At 48.0% G+C, this 22818-nt stretch overlaps 1 protein-coding gene across 1 annotated transcript; it reads right to left on the bottom strand.

The window, feature by feature from the left end:
• rnps1 (RNA binding protein S1, serine-rich domain) lies at window positions 1–22418 on the bottom strand. The gene is made up of 7 exons (XM_072269228.1): window positions 22324–22418; window positions 16627–16782; window positions 13189–13368; window positions 8062–8164; window positions 6231–6384; window positions 1254–1395; window positions 1–706 (listed from the first exon to the last, which is right to left on the bottom strand). Coding segments are annotated over exons 1-7 (843 nt in total). The 5' UTR covers window positions 22326–22418; the 3' UTR covers window positions 1–600.
• Window positions 22419–22818: the final 400 nt, after the last annotated feature.

Genomic DNA, 22818 nt, shown 5'->3' with positions numbered 1-22818 from the left:
TGAGGTGTAATGATCCTCTGTTTATTGAGATACAGAACTTATGGTACAAATAGCAAATGGTCAAACAAGAAAGCGATAGAAAACGTAGGACTTGGAGAGAGGGTGACTGTAAAAACCTCCGTAAACACATCACTCCTCCAGCTCAGTTCAGTGTAGGAAGACAGGCCGGGAATCAGACCAGCCCTGCCTGTTGCTGGATGAATGTTACACTCAGACAAGTATTGGTGTTGTCTCGGCCACACTTGCTTTGTCTGAGGCAGCGTAGAGATTATCCAGTCTGACAATGCTTCCTGAAGTATCCGACGCACTGCTTCTGAAGGAAATGGGGACAACTGTCTGCATCTGACGCAAGATTCTCGTGTACCACACCAGTTCTCTCGCCCATTGAACATGGGCTTCGAGTTGTGTGAAATGCAATACTGATTCGTCTGCTGCTGCACCCCCTCAAACCCCCCTCCCCCATTCACAACTGGGATAAAACACAACTGGAACAGAATTAGGGACGGGGAAAGGTGGCTAAATCTCCGATGTACACTGAACGTCCATAGGTGTGGGAGGTGGGGGGACGAGACATCCTCCCCCACCCTCAGGCTGCAGACCTTACCGCGAAGAGTTGGAGCTGGACCGGCTGCGGTGACGGCGTCTCCCAGGAGAACGTGAGCGGGATCGCCGGCGGACGGGTGAACGTCTGCGGGGAGACCGCGACCTGTGGGGACAAGATAGGAAAATGTTCCACCAGCTCAGGACAATTCCAGTAATGAGAGGGTTAACATATGGGGAGCATTTAATGGCTCCAGGCCTGTACTCACTGGAGTTTAGAAGAATGCTGGGGGGTGGGGTGGAATCTCATTGAGTATTCAAAGGCCTAGAGTAGATGTGGAAGGGATGTTTCCTATAATGGACGCGTCTAGGACCAGAAGGCACAGCCTCAGAATAGAGGGATGTCCATTTAGAATAGAGTTGAGGAAGAATTTCTTTAGCCAGAGGATGGTGAATCTGTGGAATTCCTTGCCACAGATGGCTGTGCAGGCCAAGTCACTGAGTATATTTAAAGCGGAGGTTGATACGTATGCTCTTATAGACAGGATGTGAAAGGTTACGGGCAGAAGGCAGGAAAATGGGTTGAGAGGGACAATAAATCAGTCATAATGGAATGGAGTAGCACTCGATGGGCCGAATGGTCGATTTCTGCTCCCATGTCTTACAGCCTCCTTGTGGCCGCCAGACCCCAACCACCCCCACCCACCACTCACCTCCTCCTCATCCGCGGGGGAGTCCTTCGCCACATAGGAGGCGGCGGCGGCATCCGTCGGGGAGGGGTCATTCGCCGCGGCGGCGGTCTGGGCCGTGGAGCCAACACAGCTGTAGCGGTCACTTCCTGTCCGTCGATCTGACCTGCAGTGAGGGAGGGAAGGAGGGTGGCAGCGTCAGTGGCACCGTGTGTGGGAGAAACTAATGCGCAACACACACCTAACCTCCATTGCTTCCGGCCTGTCGATCTGACATGTGGTGAGGGAGGGAAGGAGGGTGGGAGTGTCAGCAACACAGTGCAGGAGAATCTAGTTCCCAACACTCACCTAACCCCACTGCTTCCTGCCCACCAGTCTGACCTGCAGTGAGGGAGGGTGGGAGTGCCAACGACAGAGTGCAGGAAAAACTACTGCACAACACACTCCTAACGCCCACAACAGGCAGTCAGGGACAAATCCTCTCCTGTCCCATTCCATCCCCTACACAAGGACACAATGTTCAGGCTGGAACTCCCCCCACTCAATCAAAGGAGCATTTGACAGCCGCGGCCTATACTCGCTGGAGGATAGAACGCGGGGGGAGAATCCCACTGAAACCTATTGACACACTTCAGCTTTCCCTGAAAAAAAATGGTTTATCTGATTCCTCGGAGGATGAAGAACTCTGGAACTGAAATTCTGAAGTGACATAATAATCTTTGTGTATTGAATCTCCGCCAGTCCTGAGTCTGGTGAGATTTATTTGATTACACTTGTGACTTATTGTAAGGAATAACAGCGATATTAGTGCTAATAATTCGACCACTGGCATCCTCCTTCCTTGAACTGTTGGAAAAGCAATGAACACAAGGCATTCTGCAGATGCTGGAAATCCGGAGCAACACATACAAAACACTGGAGGAACTCAGCAGGTCTAGGGACAGGAATAGACAGTCGACGTTTCCGGCCGAGACACTTCAGCGGCACAAATGACTCCAGTAAAGCACCACTAACCTGGCATACTCAGGGCCTTGGTACTGGTGAACTGGCAGATTTATAAAGACTACTGAGTGTTATTCAAATATGAAGACCCTAACACACCTTTAACTAGGTTTTTATATTATAATATCACAGAGTACTATAGTAAACTCCACATGGAATTTGGCAAGTCCCAGGGCAAATGTAAATCCCAGGAAGCAGAGAGATGACCCTTTGAGCCAGATGCGAAGGTTCAGATAGTGGGTTATTAAGAGTTTTTCTGAACGTTACTGTCCAGATCAATTCTCAGGATGGTGGAGGCTGCCCGAGAGGACACAGTTAGAAGCCCAGACCTACACTCTTGAGTTTAGAGGAATGAGGACAATGTCAATGAAACTCACAAGTTCCTTACGAACTTTGGCAGGATTGATGCAGAGATGATGCATCTAAAATGGGGAGTCAAATGCTCAAATTAAGGAGTCAACCATTCAAGATGGATATGAAACTCTGGAATTCCTGGCCCACGAGGGCCGTGTGCATTCATGACCAGGACTGATTACTTTTCTAGTATTAAGGGAATCGAGGGATCAGTGATGGAAAGGCCATTGAGAATAGAAAATTCAACAATGATCTCATTAAATGTGGAGCAAACCTGGGGCCAAATGGCCTGTATTTCTCATCTCTTTAAATGTCTCAACCAGTCTACATCTAAATAGCTTAGTGAGACAAAGACCCCGCCTATTTCCATAAGGTCCACTGAACACAGAAACATTGTAAAGCTACATAAAACAGCTCTGAAACTACTCTGATTTGATGAGCACCTTTCATGGACCTTGTGAAAACACGGAGGGTTCAAGTAATATGTCAGTAATGAACAGAAGCAGTGGGGGTTCTCTTACAGCCAAATCCCACCATTGTTTAATTAGACAATGACCAGTAAAAGGTCCATTCAATTTAAGGTCCAGTTACACTTGGGCAGGAACTAGAAAACTAGCTTGTAGCTATTTATATCACTAAAGCACAGTTGTGAGCAAGAACACAACAGTGGGAGGATATTTTACAGCAGGCTGCCAGCAACTAGAGGGACAACACATACTGAGAGTTGAATATAACTCAGAAAGTTACTTTCCCCAAGCAATGAGGCTGATCAACATCTCCACCCACTATTCCACCCCTCCACACCCCCAACCACCAAAACTTTATCATTTCCTGTCCCAGTCATCTATGTAGACACTCCTGTGCCTAGCGTCAGATTATAAGCACACAATCTATGTATACAAGCAAGCTTATGTATTTACATTGATTGTGTTTTTTTGTGCTGAATCAAATCTGGAGTAGCAATTACTTCGTTCTCCTTTACACTGTGTATCAGAAATAACATTGACCAATCTTGAATCTATTCACAACAATATTACTGAAAGGAATTCATAACCCAGACCTATTTGATGCCACAAAAAACACAAGATATGGATGGTAAAGGGTCTGAGATGGTCGATCACACACTGTGCCTGCAGCTGCAGACAAGGCCAGAGGGCGAGAGGAACAATCCATTATGGTTGTGGTCAGAGACAGACAGGACGATAAATGGAGATGGGTGAGCTGTAGCTGGTGGAGTTGCAGTCTGGTCAGTCGACGTGAGAAAGTGTATTTAGACCTGAATGTCTGAGGAACCGTACAACGCCACAGCTCTCAGCTGAGTTGAGGGACTAGGAGTTGATAGTTGTTGATGATTTGGAAGTGCTTAAGTAATCTGTACAGTGGGAGAAACGCTGATTGTATCTGTGGAAGGGAAACACCCAGAGATATTTAGTTAAAGCTCCCAAAATATAAACTGAATGCTGGAAATATCTGGCTGATCAGGCAGCATCTGTAAAGGAGTAAACAACATTAACTTTTCAGTTCATTGGTCTTTCATCGGAATTGGGAAAAATGAGAAAACGAGTCTGTTTTATGTCGCAAAAAAAAGCAAAGGGTGGACAGAACAAAGGAAGTGGTGTTGGATCTTCTGACAGAGAGCGATACAGACTCATTCATCACCACTGATTGATCTGAAGGAGGAACGGACAGATGGAGATAAAGGAGAAGAAAACCAAAGCGATGCTGGAAACATGAGATGTAGATCACAGCAGATGCGGGAAATCTGGAACAAAAGGGAATAAACTGCAGGCCTGATGGCATCTGGGGAGACAGTAAAATTGAGTTAACATTGCAGGTGAATGACTTTGCATCACAATTGACAAACAGGAAAGGCTGGTTATCTGAACATTTTTAAATCAGTCCAGATGACCCCCTCAGGAAACAAAAACTTCCCCTTATAAGGTTTGTAAATCAACACACATACACACACACAGAAAACAGAGAAATAAAAATTCAAACAACTTTTTTGATGCCTACACAGATGATATGCTTTTCATTACTGATAACTATTACAGACAGACAACAACCCTGAGCCCATACTGCCTGTACGGAACTGAATACTACCCGAGTCTAGATAGAAGATGAGGCGCTTTGCCTTGAGCTCCATTAGAACAAGTTTTTTTTTTAAATGATTTAAGGTGAATGAAATACAAGACATGATACAAAGGGACTGGGTACAACAGCAGTTTGGAGTTTAGGAGATTGGGGTGGGGAATCTCATTGAAACCTATCGAATATTGAAAGGCCTAGCTACCATGGATCTGGAGAGGATGTTTCCTATAGTGGGGGAGTCTAGGACCTGAGGGTACAGCCTTAGAATATCTGCTCCTATGATTTATGGCACAGTCATAACTCTCCCATCTCCACAACCCCCACCTGTTCTTTCCTATCACAGTGACATTGAGGGTGACTCTCATTCCTACCTCCCAGTCTCCAGGCAGGAGTTATGGTGCAAGACAGGAACCCTTGTCCCCTGCAGTTTATGATTCCACATGTAGCCAGTCCCACACTGAGCCGAGAGCCAGGGTCAGGACTGGGAGAGCAGTGGGGCAGGCAGAAAGACCCTGCACAACAGGGTGGGTGGCTCAGTAACATAGTCTTTACAGTGCCAGTGATGAGGCTGCAATTCCCACCACTCTCTGTACCGAGTCTGTACATTCTCCCCACGACTCTGTGGGTTTCCTCCGGGTGTTCCGGTTTCCTTCCATATTTCAAAGACGTACGGGTTAGGGCTAGTAAGTTGTGGGCATGGCGACACTTACAGGCTGCCCCCAGCACATCCTCAGACTGTGTTCGTTGTTGACAGAAATGACACACTTCACAGTATGTTGTGATATACGCTTAACAAATAAAGCTAATCATTCTTCTAAAGGAAAACACACAGAATAATGGAGGAATCAACGGGTCAAGTAGCATTTATGGAGGGGAATAAACAGTCAATGTTTCAGGCCCAGACTTTTCATTTATTCCTCTTTATTTAATGTTTATTCCTCTGCATAGATGCTGCTTGAGCTGCCAAGTTCCTCCACCATTTTGTGTGGGTTGCTCTAGATTTCCAGCATCTGCAGAATCTTGTGTTTATTTACTAAATTTGTCATTCAAAGAAGCCGCCTGCCTGGGTGGCTGTCAGGTTAACAACTGGTTTCGGCTATGCCAGTACTGTGTAACACCAGCTGCTCATATTCGCAGAACACTACCGTATAGAAACAGGCCTTTCAGTCCATCTAGTGCCAGACTATTGTTCTGCTAGTCCCATTGACCTGCACCTGGACCATAGCTCTAGCTCTCCATACCCTTCCCATCCACGTATAATCCAAATTTCTCTTGAATATTCAAACTGACTCACGTGCCCCACTTCCGCTGGCAGCTCGTTCCAGTTACCCCACCCTCTGAAAGAAGTTCCCGCTTTAAAAATTCCACCTTTCATCCTTAACCCATGACCTCTAGTTGTAGTCTCACCCTACCTCAGTGGAAAAAGCCTGCTTGAATTTACCCGATCTATACCCCTCATAATTTTGAATACCTCTATCAAATCTCCCCTCAATCTCCTACAGGTCCTGACAACATTCTTGTAAAATTTCAACGTAACATCCCGACTGCTGTTACCTCCATCCATGTGCTTCAAAGCCTTCTCCGTGTCGTCCGGATTCTCAAACTCCACGTAGGCGTAGCCCTTCGACAGATGAGGGTGCAGGCGGTCCAGTGGCATATCGATCAGCTTGATCTTGCCATAGGTGGAGAAGATCTCCATGATGTGCTCCTGCTCAGGGTGAGTGGGAGGGGGGAGGGAGGGACAGAGAGTTATGTACTACCATTTCAGAGTCATCCGCGTAAACTGTACTACCACCGTCACAGACTAAATGGTCGGCCCTGTTTCAGGAGTCTGCAGGATTGGTTAAAACCATGAGCCTTAGGAGCAGATTTGGGACTAGTGCTGATGAAGGGTTTCAGCCTGAAACACTGATTGTTTATTCCTTTCCATAGATGCTGCCTGACCTGCTGAGTTCCTTGCAGATTTTGTGTTTGGGGCAATGTAGGAGGAAGGGGTTAGATTGAACTTTGAGAAGGTTAAAAGCTGGCACAACACTGTGGGCCGAAGAGCCTGTACTGGGCTATAATGTTCTGTATTCAATCCCTCTCCTCTTCTCCCCAACTCTCTCACAACTACCTTGAAACTGAACACTGAAGCGTGCTGGCTGTCCTTTCCCTGCGTGGAACGGATTCCCTCCCCTCAGTCCTTGGGAGCTGTGGTGCGCACTGCTGGGCAGCCACAGAGGGTACTGGACAGAACCCTGTGCTCAGGTCCCCACTTTCTGCACAGAGGAGACCCCGGGCTCCAGGCTGGATGCATGGACGCTAAACATTCCCTACCACCTCACCATCCGTTCCTCCACATGACAAATGGCGGCAGGTATTCACAAGGGAAGATCCCACAATCTATCCTTGACCACTATGGAAGAAACAGGCCATTCAGCCCATCAAGCACATCCGCATCCACATCAAAAACATCTCAATCATTTATTATCTATTATCATTATATTATCTCAGTCCCACTTTCCTACATTAATCCCCTGTCCGTCACTTTCCATAACCACTCCTCCCCCAATCCACAGGCACATCTCAATGGGAGATGATCAGGTTGAGCTGTGGAAGACTCCAAAGTCCACAAGACCATAAGACCGCGGAGCAGAATCAGGCCATTTGGCCCATCGTCTGCTCTGCCATTCCATCACGGCTGATTTACAATGCCCCTCTCAAACCCATTCCCCTGCCTTCTGACTGTAACCTTTGACACCCTGACTAATCAAGAACCTATCAACCTCCACTTTAAATACATGCAAGGACTTGACCTCCACAGCCGTCTGTGGCAGTGAGTTCCAGATTCATGACCCTCTGGCTAAAGAAACTCCTCCTCATCACTGTTCTAAACATACGTCCCTCTATTCTGAGGCTGTGCCCTCTGGTCCTAGACTCCTCCATCATGGGAAACACCCTTTCCATATCCACTTTATCCAGATCTTTCAATATTCAATAGGTTTCTATGAAATCTTCCCTCATTCTTCTGAATTTCAGTGAGTGCAGACGCAGAGCCACCAAACGCTCCTCATACATTAACCCTTTCACTCCTGGGATAATTCTTATGAACCTCCTCTGGATCCTCTCTAATGTCATCCTTTCTTAAAGAGCCCAAAACTGCTCACAATACTCAAACTGCGGTCTGACCAATGCCTCAACATTACACCCCTGAAGTCATCCACAACACCGCGAGAGCTGACAGCCAGGGTGTGATGGTGACAGTCGCCCTGGACAGGGGAAGAAGGCAGGAACGGAGGAAGGCGGCTCAGTGGGACAGAGGCGAACTGGGTGAACTAAAAGATGAAGCAGGGCCACAACCTTCGCTGTACAACCGTCTACAACATGTAACATTCACGGGCACCTTGGTCACATTTCTGGTCAATCTGCCGATGTGCACTTTTGTGGGCCGGGGGGTGGGGCTTCGCTTCTTCCGCTCCTTGTCATCCCGTTTCGGAGACTTTGATCTGTCAGGACAATAAAGAAGAGGTTACAGTATACAGCACACAGGGAGCTGCTACCCACAGTCAGCGAATGGACAGCGTATCCATTCTTGCTGAGTATTCTGATGTAATCCTGGCATTCAAAGTAAAGTTATTATAAGGTATGGATATATCACCACATACCTTAACCCTAACCCTAACCCTAACCCTAAGAGTCATTTTCTTGCAGGCATTCACTGTAGAACAAGGAAATACTGCACACAAAGACTGACAAAACAACCAATATGCAAAATTACACATGGAAATTACAGGCTGCAGATTGCAGCAATCGTAGTTCAGAAAAATATATTTCTTAGAATATGTAGCGGTTTGTGAGCTGCCAGCAAACCATTGCCACATTCACATTAGATGCTGATGCACCATTTCAGAACAAAGCCGACATAACTTCGCTCAGAACAGAGCTCACAATCCCTAACCAACCCAAACAACTCAGCTATGCTGCCCAATCCCAATCCCTCTTCTCAGGTTCCCTGCATTCACCAAGATCAGTATGCTTGAGGGAAGAGAAGCACAGAAGATGGGAGCCCTGAAGTCACGACCAAACAAACCTGCACAAGAAACACCACAGCAACAATGGAAGTTGCCGGCTGGAGCTAAAACTAGAACACGTTGTATTGTTCTATGTTGTACCACAAATTGCCTGTCCTGCTCCAACCACATTGATGCCACAACCAAGAAAGCTCAGCAGCACCTCTACTTCCTTAGTGGTTAAAAAATTTGAAATGTCATCAGCAATCCTACTTGCTCAGAGGTTAAAGAAATTTGGCATGTCTCCTTTCACCTTCACCAATTTTTAAAAATAGTCCACAGAAAGCCTATCCAAACGCACCATGGACTGGTACGCCAACTACTCTAACCGTGACTGCAAGACACTGCAGAGAGTTGTAGACACAGCACATCACATCCCTGAAACCAACCTCCCCTCCACGGACTCTGTCTACATTTCTTGTTCCCTCAGTCAAGCAGCCAAAATAATCAAAGCCCCCACCCACCCTAGAAACTTCAACTGCTCATTCCCCTCCATGGATGCTGTGCGACTTGCTGAGCTCCTCCAACATTGTGCCTGTGTGTTGCTCAAGATTTACAGTGTCTGCAGGATCCCCATGTTTATTCTCTCTTCTCTTGTCCCATCGGACAGAATACCCACACGGACAGTCTCTCCTCTCTCCCGTCCCATCAGACAGAATACCCACATGGACAGTCTCTCCTCTCCCGTCCCATCAGACAGAACACACACACGGACAGTCTCTCTTCTCCCGTCCCATCGGACAGAATACCCACACGGACAGTCTCTCCTCTCCCCCGTCCCATCGAGCAGAATACCCACACGGACAGTCTCTCCTCTCCCCCATCCCATCGGACAGAATACCCACACGGACAGTCTCTCCTCTCCCCTGTCCCATCGGACAGAATACCCACACGGACAGTCTCTCCTCTCCCCCGTCCCATCGAGCAGAATACCCACACGGACAGTCTCTCCTCTCCGTCCCATCGGGCAGAATACCCACCCGGACAGTCTCTCCTCTCCCCCGTCCCATCTGTCAGAGTACCCACACGGACAGTCTCTCCTCTCCCCCGTCCCATCAGACAGAATACCCACGTGGACAGTCTCTCCTCTCCCGTCCCATCAGACAGAATACCCACACGGACAGTCTCTCCTCTCCCCCGTCCCATCGAGCAGAATACCCACACGGACAGTCTCTCCTCTCCGTCCCATCGGGCAGAATACCCACCCGGACAGTCTCTCCTCTCCCCCGTCCCATCTGTCAGAGTACCCACACGGACAGTCTCTCCTCTCCCCCATCCCATCGGACAGAATACCCACACGGACAGTCTCTCCTCTCCCCTGTCCCATCGGACAGAATACCCACACGGACAGTCTCTCCTCTCCCCCGTCCCATCGAGCAGAATACCCACACGGACAGTCTCTCCTCTCCGTCCCATCGGGCAGAATACCCACCCGGACAGTCTCTCCTCTCCCCCGTCCCATCTGTCAGAATACCCACACGGACAGTCTCTCCTCTCCCCCGTCCCATCAGACAGAATACCCACGTGGACAGTCTCTCCTCTCCCGTCCCATCAGACAGAATACCCACACGGACAGTCTCTCCTCTCCCATCCCATCGGACAGAATACCCACACGGACAGTCTCTCCTCTCCCGTCCCATCGGACAGAATACCCACACGGTCGGTCTCTCCTCTCCCGTCCCTTCAGACAGAATACCCACACGGACCGTCTCTCCTCTCCCGTCCCATCCGACAGAATACCCACACGGACAGTCTCTCCTCTCCCCCGTCCCATCGGACAGAATACCCACACGGACAGTCTCTCCTCTCCCCCACCCCATCGGACAGAATAACCACACGGACAGTCTCTCCTCTCCCCCGTCCCATCGGACAGAATACCCACACGGACAGTCTCTCCTCTCCCCCGTCCCATCGGACAGAATACTCACACGGACAGTCTCTCTTCTCCCACGCCATCAGACAGCATACCCACACGGACAATCTCTCCTCTCCCCCATCCCATCGGACAGAATACCCACACGGACAGTCTCTCCTCTCTCCCGTCCCATTGGGCAGAAGGTACAAAAGCCTGAATGCACATACCATAGTCTCAAAGACAGCTTCTACCGCACTGTTATCAGACTATTGATTGGTTTCCTAACATGATAAGGACTTGACCATACAATGTATCTCATTATCATCTTGCTCCTTATTGTTCAGCTGCAGTGCACTTTCTCTGTAGCTGTTACATTCTATTCAGCATTGTTACTGTTTTCCTCAATACACTGTGTACTGATCTGATCTGTATGAACGGTATGGAAGGCAAGTTGTTCACTGTATCTCAGTACTGAAACGATAAGAAACTAATTGACCAATGGTTTTGGCGGGTATGAGGACAATGAGCACCTGACCCTCCCACTGGAGATGGTGACCAGGAGTCAGTCGTGTACACATCAGTGCTGCTCTCTCAGCCTCGGTGAACGTACACAGGATGGAGAAAGCTGGACAGCACAGTCAAATCCCACTGCTCCCGGATACCTTATGTCTCAACTTCAGCTTCAACATCTCAAAGCCCATACAACAGTAGAGCATAGAACAGGCCATTTGGCCCACAATGTTATGCTGACCTTTTAATTTACTCCAAGATCAATCTAACTTTTTCCCTCCTACACAGACGTCCATTTTTCTTTCATCCACGTGCCTATCTAAGAGTCTCTTAGATATCCCTAATGTATCCACCACCACCCCTGGCACTGTGTCCCATGCAATCACCACTCTCTGTGTAAAAATAACCTACCTCTGACATCCCCTATACCTTTCCCCCAAACACATTAACATTATGCCCTTTGTACCAGTGATCGCCTTCATTCCCTGACCCCAGGTATCCTCCAACCGACAGAAACAGGATTTTGAATACCTTTGTGAACTGTCCCTTTTACCTGTTCCACTCCATGGAAGAAAATTAAATTTTGAGTTGAATTTTGTTGACAAGCTTGATTAGCTAAGTACTGCCCAAGATTTGGGTCACGAGGGTGACAAGATAAGACGCAGACACTGTCTTGCTTGTGCGAGCTAAAAACAGTTAGCAATTAATCATGCCAATAATGAGGTATTTCTAACATTTGTCTGACACTGTTTGGCTAAAAGAGGAACTGAATATGGAGCTGCAGTTCTAATTTTGCGTACCGCCCGGAAACATTTGTGAACCAGCTGATCCTTAACGAGTGCTTCTTGAAATCATTCACTAAGTATGTTTAGCTGTTGGCTATTTCCCAAAATTTATTGTATAAATTTAAGACGTAACCTGATATTGGCAGAGTTGTAAGGCAACAACTCCCCATGATCACGTATTAAAAGGTTAACATTATACCAGGGTCTGTGTCTTTATTTCTGTCCGATAATGGGGTAAATTCTCTTACAGCAAAATGCAGTAAAACAAGGTAGTTCTTCAACAAACTCTAACCAGAAAACTCCAGCCTGCACTGAACCGAACATCTCTTCTGCACCTTCTTCGTGGTTCAGCCTCTCTCCGGAAGCACAAACACAGCACACACTTCCTTTAACTCACATAACTTTAGATTGTCAGCAATTCATTCCCAGTGTTTTTAAGCCGTTCAATAATGCATATGAATACATGAATGGTTAATCTATAATTGATAATGGTAGGTTCATAATTGATAAAAGGCCTCCAAGAGGATCACAACCTTGCCATGGTTTAGAGGCTTGTGTGCCACAATGGCCCAGAGAGCCATGTTGGCTGGAGTCGGGGCTTTATGCTTTGGCTCTTGGTCAGGTCACCCATGCCAAACAGGTTAAAGGGTAGAGGCCTGACTAAGAGTGGTCCACCAGTCCTCCAGGTTCAGAGGTTCAGCTCTGGGCTAACAAGCCTGACTGGTCAAACAAAACTGTTATGGAAACAGACATGAAAAATCCTTCTACATCTGTGTATGATGTTATGGCAGAAATGAGCACCATAAACCTCACCTGGGGCACAATAAAGAAGATGGTCAGGGATAGAGAGATGAAGGACCTTCATTGCTAGTCTAAATGCCAGTGGCGTAATAGGTTATTTATAGGAGGGAAGGATTGATCTCAAGAGTAGGTTAAAAGATTGGCACAACATTGTGATCCAGAAGTCCTGTTCACTCCCTCCTTCTCCCTAGCTTTTCTGCAATTACCTTGCAAAGGGGCTGTAATGTGCTACAATGCTCTATGTTAGGCTTATAGATCAGTAAGTTAGCTACATTTGGGGTATTTGAGACCTAGACAGCACATGGATGATAGAAAAATGGATGGCTTTGAAGGAGGGAAGAGTTAGAGAGTTAGATTGATCTTGGAATAGGTAAAAGGTCAGCACAACATCATGCGCCAAAGGGCCTGTACTATGTTTTGTGTTCAATTTAACCACCACCTAATGAAGATGCTGCAAATGTAAGATTAGCAAGATCCTGACCCTGAGACATTGCAGTGGTTGGACTCACTTTGAGCGAGTGCGCCTCCTGTTGGTGTGCCTGCGCCGCGTGGGGCTCGGAGATCCCGACGAAGTGCTGGAACTGGAACTACGGGAGCTGCTGGAACTTCCGGAACGACTAGAGGCGGATGAGGAACTTGATCCACTGCTGGAGGCCGAGGTGGAACTGGAGCCCGAGCTGGAGCTGGAACTACAGAGACAACAGAGAACCATTAACCAGAGAGGGAGGGAGATGAGAGCACACCAGACACCATGGACAAGCCCTGGACCCAGGCCCTTCCCCTCTTAACAAAATAACGTTCTATTCAGCCGTCCAACTGCACCCCTGGCAACAGAGAATACAGGAAGCATTTGGCTGCTACAGGATCTTGTCTGACCGAAGGTTTTTGAAGTTGACGAGGGCAGTGCAGACGATGGGATTCACAAGGACTTCACAAAGGATTTCAACAACATCCGACAATGAACCAGAAGTTCTGGGATCCAAAATTGTAACACTATTACACCATCAAGGATCCCTACTCAATTCCTGCCACTGAATGCAAGGAGCTTGTACAGAGGTGCTAGCCACTCAATGTTTTAGGAACAGCTTCTTCCATCCCCACAACCCCCACTCCCGCCATTAGATCTCTGAATGGGCAATGAACACATGTACACTCCCTTTATCCAACTGTATAAAAACAAACACACACTCACACATTTAAAATTTGGAGATAAAGTGTGGAACAGACACTCCCGGCCCAATGAGCCACCCTACCCAGCAACCCACCGATTTAACCCCAGCCTAATCACAGGACAATTTACAATGACCAATTAGTCTACTAACTGAAACGTCCTAGGACTGTGGGAGGAAACCAGAGCACCTGAAAGAAATTTGAGTGCACCCAGGAAGAACGTACAAACTTTCTTACAGAGGGCACCAGAACTGAACTCCAAACATCAACAACCTGAGCAGTAACAGTGCCGTGTTAACTGCTATGCCATCATGGAAGGATGTACACTATCTTCAAGTTCCCGGGTGTCAAGATCTCTGAGGATCTAACCTGGTCCCAACATATCAATGTAGTTATAAGGAAGGCAAGACAGCGGCTATACTTTATTAGGAGTTTGAAGCGATTTGGTATGTCAACAAATACACTCAAAAACTTCTATAGATGTACCGTGGAGAGCATTCTGACAGGCTGCATCACTGTCTGGTATGGAGGGGCTACTGCAGAGGATCAAAAGAAGCTGCAGAGGGTTGTAAATCTAGTCAGCTCCATCTTGGGCACTAGCCTACAAAGTCCCCAGGACATCTTTAGGAAGCGGTGACTCAGAAAGGCAGCGTCCATTATTAAGGGCCTCCAGCACCCAGGGCATGCCCTTTTCTCACTGTTACCATCAGGTAGGGGGTACAGAAGCCTGAAGGCACACACTCAGTGATTCAGGAACAGCTTCTTCCCCTCTGCCATCTGATTCCTGAATGGACATTGAATCTTTGGACACTAGCTCACTTGTTTTTAAATACAAGTATTTCTCTTTCTGCACATTTTTAAAATAATCTAATCAATATACGTAATTGATTTGTTTATTATTATGTTTTATTTTACTTTTTCTCTCTCTGCTAGATTATGTATTGCACTGAACTGCTGCTGCTAAGTTAACAAATTTCATGTCACGTGCCGGTGACAATAAACCTGATTCTGATTTGGAGGGATCCTAGGAGACCTCAGGACTGAGGGTCCTGTTTCCAAGCCAAAAGGCTCTCGATGGTGGCAGTGCAGGTAGATAACGTTGTTTCGAAAGCAGAGAGAGGCTGCCCTTGAATCTGGAACTCGGGAGGCGAAGGTGGCGCTAAACGGCGACTCCTTTTTTAGGAGATTGACAGGTATCTAATCAGTCAGGGTATCAAGGGATATGGGGAAAAAGCCGGAAATTGGAACTAGATGGGTGAATAGTTTAGCTCATGGGGGAGCTGCGGAGCAGACTCGATGGGCCGAATGGCCTACTTCTGCTCCTTTGTCTTGTGATCTTGTGATCTTTGCTTGCAACTTCGGAAACAACTCTATTTCTATCCTTGACATCTCTTTATTTCTTTTTCAAGGTTCTTTTGAAGACCCTGACCTGGAGTTACACTCTGACTTAGACCTCTTTGCAGGAATGGGATCCGTTCTTGGGGCTTCACGACCCGCCACTTTTTGAAATCCCAAGGACATTGCCTGGAAGGCAAGTGCGCCTTCAGGGTTCCAGATTTTCGTGGCTCTGGAGATGTGCTGAGTCTGAGCCAGTGCCCCTGACTGAAGTGCCACGGGAGAACACGGAACATCGGGAGCAGCGAGTTACCTACCGGGGGCTGTGTGTCCAGAGGGATGAACCTTTCTGGGACTCTCAGGACACAGAGTTCGGAAAAAGTTACACAACATTTTAAATCAGTGAGTTGTTTGTTATGTCTCCCTTCTCGCAGTGAAATGAGGACACCTCTTTTCCCTTGATTAGGGAGGGAGAGAGAGAGCCTGTGGTATGTCGAATTACTGAGTGAACGAGTAGTCTTTGGGGTACTGCAATTCTGTGTCTTCATTGATACTTTGCTGCACACTTGAGTGCTCGGTAGAAGGCACTGCTGCTTTTTTTGTTGGTGGGGTGGGGTTGTTGCCTTGCTGCTACTTGTGAATGGGAGGAGGAGTTGGCAGGGGCTTTGGGGTTCTAACGTTTAACCGTCGTTCATTCTTTGGGGCACTCCTCTGTTTTGGTGGATGTTTGCGAAGAAAAAGAATTTCAGGATGCATATTGTAGACATTTCTCTGACATTAAATTGGACCTATTGAATGGGGTGGCTCTGCCCCTCCTGTATAAGACAATAGTCAGATCTCAGCTGGATGCTGCTGGAGAGGGGCAAATGAGATTCAGCAGGATGTTGCCACGTGTGGAGGGTTTCCGAAACTGAGCTACATAAAATTACCAGCAGCGGTACGGTAGTGTAGCGGTTAGCACAACGGTTTATAACACCAGCAACCCACAATTGATTCCCGCAGCTGATTGTAAGGAGTTTATACACTCTGTTTCCCCCAGATGCTCTGGTTCTCCCACATCCCAAAGACGTACGGGTTAAGGGTAGTGAGCTGTGGGCACGCTATGCTGGTGCTGGAATGAGCGGTGACACCTGCGGGCCTCCCCCAGCACATCTCAGGCTGTGTTAGGCATTGATGCAAACAACACACTTCACTGTATGTATTGATGTACTTGTCACAAATAAAGCTAATCTTTCATCTTTAAGAGAACCTGGAGCTCCCAAGCTTAGTGCAGACAACAAGGGAACTGCAGTTCCCGTCTCCCCACGACCCGCTTGTCCTCCCGCTGCCTGCTCTTCCGCACACCACCGATCTATCCGCGAGCAGCCCGCATTTTTACAGGCGCCGCTGCCCACGAGCAGCCTGCCCGCGAGTGACCCGCCACCTGCCCACTCCCTGCGTACCTGCTGCTGCTGCTACCAGTTGAGGCACTCCTCCGCTTCCGGCTCTTGTCACGCCCGCGTTCCTTCTCACTCGACTCCTTGATGCTCGACTTCTCCTTCGTCCTATCTTTGGATTTCTCCTGGCCGTGTTCTTTACGCTTGGTCGGTGATGGAGCCCTGGCCAAAACAATCAACAAGAGCAGAGGATATAAAAACATAGCAATGAGAAGGATGAGCAAACAGGCTGAGTGACTTTAGTGCAGAGGTGACAGGTGATAGAACCTGCTAGAAGATGGCACATCTTTCAAAATCAGATTTAATAAAACTGTCATATGTTGTGAAATACGCTGTTTTGTGGCCGCAGTACATTGCAATATGTAGTAAAGATATATAAATTATGATAACGTGTTTATCAAATAAGTAAGTAATGGGAAAAAAAGTGAGATAGTGTTCGTAGGTTGAATGTCCATTCAGAAATGACGGTGGAGGGGAAGAAGCTTTTCCTGAATCATTGTGTGTGTCTTCAGGCTCCTGTACCTCCTCCTTGACGGCAGTAGTGAGAAGAGGGCATGTCCTGGGTGATGGGGGTTCTTCATGATGAATGCTGCCTCTTTGAGACATCACCTTTAGAAAGTGTTCCCGATACTGGGGAGCTTAGTGCCCACGATGGAGCTGAATGAGCTCACAGCTTTCTGCAGCTTTTTCCGACCCTGCGCTGTCACCCCTCCATATCAGTGGTGATGCTCCCGCTAAGGATAATTTTAATAGTCATAGAACACTACAGCACTTCAGCCATCAAATCCATGTTCAGCTGTTACTCTGTCTCGCTGCAGACCCACATCTGGACCACAGCTCCTCCATACCCCTGCCATCCTTCTACTTATACAACTGTCTCTGAAACGTTGGAATTGGACCCGCATCCATCACTTCCACTCTCACCAGCATCTGAGTCATGAAGATCCCCCTCATGTTCCCCCTAAACATTTCACCTTTCACTCTTAACCTCAGACGCTCTCCTTAAGCTGCATAATACACTTGTGAGGCCACACCTGAGTACTGCGCACAGTTTTGGATCCATAATGTGTGAGGGGTGTCAAAATGGCTGTTGTGATGGTGTAGTGTGGTACTGTAGTGGGTAGTGCTTGTCGCTCTCACTTTCAGCTTCCACCGTTGGCTAACAGTCTGGCGAGAGGGAGAACTGAATGTGCAAGTCTCTCCATGCCAGTACATAGCCTCCAACAGCAAGCCTCATATAGTGCCTCCTCGCTGGCGACACACGGAAACTGAACTCCTTTTGGCCTCGTGCTGAACTACAGAGGACGGGGAGGAGGTCTGGCCCCTGCACACGTAGCACACGGACCTACCAGTTTGTGGACATGCCCTAGTGACCAGATCGCCACCTATGGGGAAATAACCCCACTGCCGTGTGGACAGCCTCGGGAAAGATGATGGCTACAGGACAGCAAATCCGGAGTGGAGCCCCTCAGGCGGCCGGCCGTCACTGAACATCGCTCCAGCAGCTCCCGCAGCTGAGCAGGTGCCAAACGTACTGCTTCATAAGCTTTCCTTTGGACTACACCGGTGAGGCCGAGAGGGGGATCTTGACAACTGGGCATCTCAGGATCTCCATACCTTCTGCCCAGGCTTGTGATGATCATCATCACCACCCACTGTCCTTCGAGACAGACGGATGCCAATGAACAAATTGTGTGAGGGATGTGAAGACACTGGCAAGAGTTCAGAGAAGGGTGACAAGATTCATTCCACGTCTGCAGGATATGATTATGAAGAAAGATTGAAAGAATTAAATCTTTTTAGCATAATAGACGTAGAATGTGATAGAAGTGTTCAAAATCATTAAGGGTATAAACAAGGTGGATGCCAGCTGCTACTTCACAATTAATCCATCAACGAGGCCATAAGTGGAGACTGGCTAAAGGGAGGTTTCAGACTAACATCAGGAAGTATTTCTTTACATATCCAATTGTGTAGGTGAGAGTAATACCTTACAGACTTTCAAATCTAAACCCAATAGTTATTTCAACACACTGTGAATAGGAGTTTGACAAGATTTGTTGGGCTGAATGGCCTGTTCTTGTCAAAAGCTTTCTAATGTTCTATGACCCCTAGTTCTAGTCTCACAAGAGCATGGGACAACTGGACACTAAACTTCCCCAACCCCACCCCGTCTCCTGAACCAGCCCAGTCGCCATTTCAGATTCATTTATTTATCACGCAAACATGGAAACAAACAGAGAACTGCATTAATAACCAACACAACTGAAGGATGTGCTGGGGGCAGCCACAAATGTCCTCACTCTCACACACACACACACACACTCCAGTGCCAATACAGCAGGTCCACAATGTTCAGCAGAACATAAGCCCCTTTCCCCTCACCTGCACACACAGAGGCCACCTCCAATGGACTCTCAGGCTCACTGTTCAATTAGGCGGTGGCTGCCTCCCACACCCCCCCTTACCAAGCATTTAGGAAGCCAAGATAATGCCACAATTCTGAAGCTGCAGCAGTATCTCCCCCTCCACTCCGCTCAGCCATCAAACTTCCCCCAAACCGATGGGCTGGCAGCCCAACCAACTCTGCGTGCACACCACTGAAAGAGTAAAGGGAGCTTCTGTCACACTGGCATTCTTAAAACAGAGTACCAGGTACACGAAGTGCGATGTGACATGGAAGTTGTAAAAGACGGTGAGGCCTAATTTGGAGTGTTGCGTGCAGTTCTGGTCACCTTATCTACAGGAAAGACATCAGTAAGATTGAAAGTGTGCAGAGAAAATTTACAAGGACATTGCCAGGGCTTGAGGACCTGAGTTATAGGGAAAGGTTAAATAAGTTAGAACTTTATTTCCTGGAGCGCAGGAGAATGAGGGGAGACATCATTGAGATATACAAAATTATAAGGGGTATAGATGCAGTAAATGCAAGCAGGCTTTTTCCAGAGGTTGGGTGACACTACAACTAGAGGTCATGGGTTAAGGGTGAAAGGTGAAATGTTTAAGGGGAACACGAAGAGGAGAACTTCTTCATTTAGTGATGGTGAGAGAGTGGAATGAGCTGCCAGCAGAAGTGATGGACGTGGGTTCGATTGCAACATTTAAGAGAAGTTTGGCAGGAAGTTGGCTGGGAGGGGTACGGAGGGCGATGGTCCAGGTGTGGGTCAATGGGACTAGGCAGAGTAACAGTTTAGCACGGACTAGGTGGGCTGAAGGGCCTGTTTCTGTGCTGTAGTGTTCTATGACAATCAGACCCCCCCCCCCCCGCAAATACAGACAATAACCAGCTACAGCTCCTGCCAGCATTCGCAACGGACGGCAGTGTTCAAACAAGATCACATTTTCCCTAACTGTACTCGTTCATGGAAACCCACGTCCCTCTCGACTCTCTTTCACTCAAGGGCTCACCAGACCCTTCTGAGGTGCCACGGTAGCACGACCCCTTACAGAACCGGCTGTAAGATCGTGGATCTCCCCTTGGCCATGGGTGCTCTGGTTTCCTGCCACATCACAAAAGTGTTCAGGTTAGGCTCAGTTAGCTGTGATATGCTATGTTGACGGCAGAAGCATGGCAAACCTAGTTAGGTCCTTGCTGACTTGTTTTGACACAATGACACATTTCACTGTGTTTTTATGTGCAAGTGACAAAGGCCATCTATAAGATCTCTATCTTCCCTTGCGCTGCAATATTATGTCAAAGACAATCAAACAGCTCACAGTAACAAACGTCTGCCCATCTAGGTTGGATAATTAAACTCATCCTGTGCCCACATCGCATCAGCTCGACAGAGGTACCACAGAGGACATCCCGACTGGTACAAAGGGGCCACTGCACAGGATCGGAAAAAGCTGCTAACTCAGCCAGCTCCATCATGGGCACAAGCCCCATCAGCTTCAAGGACGCCTTCATAAGGCGGTCCCCATCGTTAAAGACTCTCTTCTCACCAGGGAGGAGGGGCAGGAGCCTGAAGACACAGTCAACATTTCAGGAACAGCCTCTCCCACTCTGCTATCAGATTTCTGAATGGACAATGAACCCATGTACACTATCTCACTATTTGTTTTTTTTCTGCTCTCTTTTTCCACTATTTACTACATATATTATATAAAAAAGAGTGAGATGTTGTACTTTGAGAAGACAAATACAAGTGGGAAGGCATATCGTAAATGGCAGAACCCTTTGAAACACTGATGCACAGAGAGATCTTGGGGTGCAATCTCCTGACACTGCCAACACAAGTGGACAGGGTGGGGAAAAAGACACAACATACGTACCTTCACTTATACCGCGTGGAACAGGCCCTTCTGGCCAATGACCTACACTGCCCAGCAACCCCCGATTTAATCACAGGCTGGTAATTTACAATGATCAATTAACCTACTAATCAGTACATCTTTGGACTGTGGAAGGAAACACGTGCATTCACGGGAAGAACATACAAATTCCTAACAGATTGATCTCCGACGCCCCGAACTGAAAGAGTGTTAATAACCACTCCACCGCTGTGGCGCCCCAGTAATTTACAGCGCACACACACATTTCACAACATATGTCAGAAATATTAAACCTATGCTGGGGCACTGAGTGAAAAAGTTGGTATGGTACGTTGCAGCTGTATGCTTCTGTTAGACCACACGTGGAGTATCGTGCACAGTTCTGATCACATTAGGACATGCAGGCTTTGGAAAGGGATCAGAAGAGATTCACTGAGATGTCACTTAAGGACAGGCTGGACAAGATTGGTGTATTTACTCTGGAGTGTCACAGGCAGAGGGGCAGCCTGAAAGAAGAATATGAAAAACTGAGAGGCATTGATAGAGTAGATAATCAGCATTTACTTCCCACGGTGGAAATGTCAAATGTCTACACGGCAGTGCTTTAAGATGGGATTTGGTATGTCACCAACAGACAAATTTCCACAGATGTACTCTGGAGAGCATTCTGCCTGGTTGCATCACCGTGGGTAAAAGTCACAGAGTTGTAAACTCAGCCAGCTCCATCATGGGCACTGGCATCCCCAGCATCAAGGACATCTTCGAAAGGCAATGCCTCATAAAAGCAGCATCCATCATTAAGGATCCCCTGACCCCCTGGACATGCCCTCTTCTCACAACTACCATCAGGGAGGAGGTAAGGGAGCCTGAGGACACATATTTCACATACAGCTTCTTCACTTCCACCATTAAACTCTGAATGGGCAATCAACCCATGAACACCTCCTCACTATTTTCCCTTCTCTTGTTGCACTACTTATTTAATTCATTTTTTCCGGATACTTAATGTAATTTATAGTTTTTTTATTATGCATTGCAATGTACAGCTTCCGCAAAACAAATTTCACATTTGCCAGTGATATTAAACCTGACTGAGATTTCGTCTCCCTCTAACACCAACACCTCCCCTGACCCCCCACCCCGCACTGAGCCTTAGCCAATGACCCTTAACCCCTGACCCTCACTGTTTCACCCCCCCCCAACCCTCTGACTCCCCACGACACTGACCCCTCCCCCGGTAACTGGGAGCCGCTTGCTAGGCCTCAGGCTTCCTTGTACAGCGGATTTCCATTCCGTGCAGAGAAACGTTCATCCTGTCTAAAGAGGACCCGCTGCCTGAAGATCGGGTTGCCCGGAGTGCGAGGGGCTGGAGCCCGCGCCCCACAGACGCCCCCGGCCTCGGATGGAACCGGATTCACATCCACTTACATTCCACTCTCCTCCCGCTTCCTCCGGGATCCTGCCGCCAACACGTCCCACTTATTATCGTCACCGACTGCGCGCTGCGTCGTCACGTACGAACCGGCACCGCTGCACTACGTCCAGTAGGTGGCAGCGTCCCGCAGGAGGAGAGAGACGGAGGGGAGGGGAGGGAGATGGAGGGGAGGGGAGAGAGGAGGGAGGGGAGGGAGGAGGGAGGGGGAGGGGAGAGAGGAGGAGAGGGGAGACTGGAGGGAGGGGAGGGGAGAGAGGAGGGAGATGGAGGGGAGGGGAGAGAGGAGGGAGGGGAGGGGAGGGGAGACTGGAGGGGGGAGGGGGGAGGGAAGAAAGGAATGGGGAGAGAGGATAAAGGGAGGGTCAAGGGAGAGTTAGGGAAGGGGTTCGAGGGTGGGTGCTGAAGAGGGAATAAAAAGTTAAATGAAAATAAGGAACTACTGGGGCTTGAAGGTGAAGATGAGACAGATCCAGAGGATGTAGTGTATT

This window comes from Mobula birostris, chromosome 9 (assembly GCF_030028105.1).
Source record: "Mobula birostris isolate sMobBir1 chromosome 9, sMobBir1.hap1, whole genome shotgun sequence".
Classification (NCBI taxonomy): domain Eukaryota; kingdom Metazoa; phylum Chordata; class Chondrichthyes; order Myliobatiformes; family Myliobatidae; genus Mobula; species Mobula birostris.
This window is presented reverse-complemented; position numbering and strand designations above follow the sequence as displayed.

Coding starts and splice junctions, on each gene's coding strand:
- rnps1 (XM_072269228.1), bottom strand. Junction 6,385..8,061: donor TGACCAGAAATGTGACCAAG/GTGCCCGTGAAT, acceptor CACCCTGAGCAG/GAGCACATCATGGAGATCTT. Junction 707..1,253: donor CCCCCGCGGATGAGGAGGAG/GTGAGTGGTGGG, acceptor TTGTCCCCACAG/GTCGCGGTCTCCCCGCAGAC.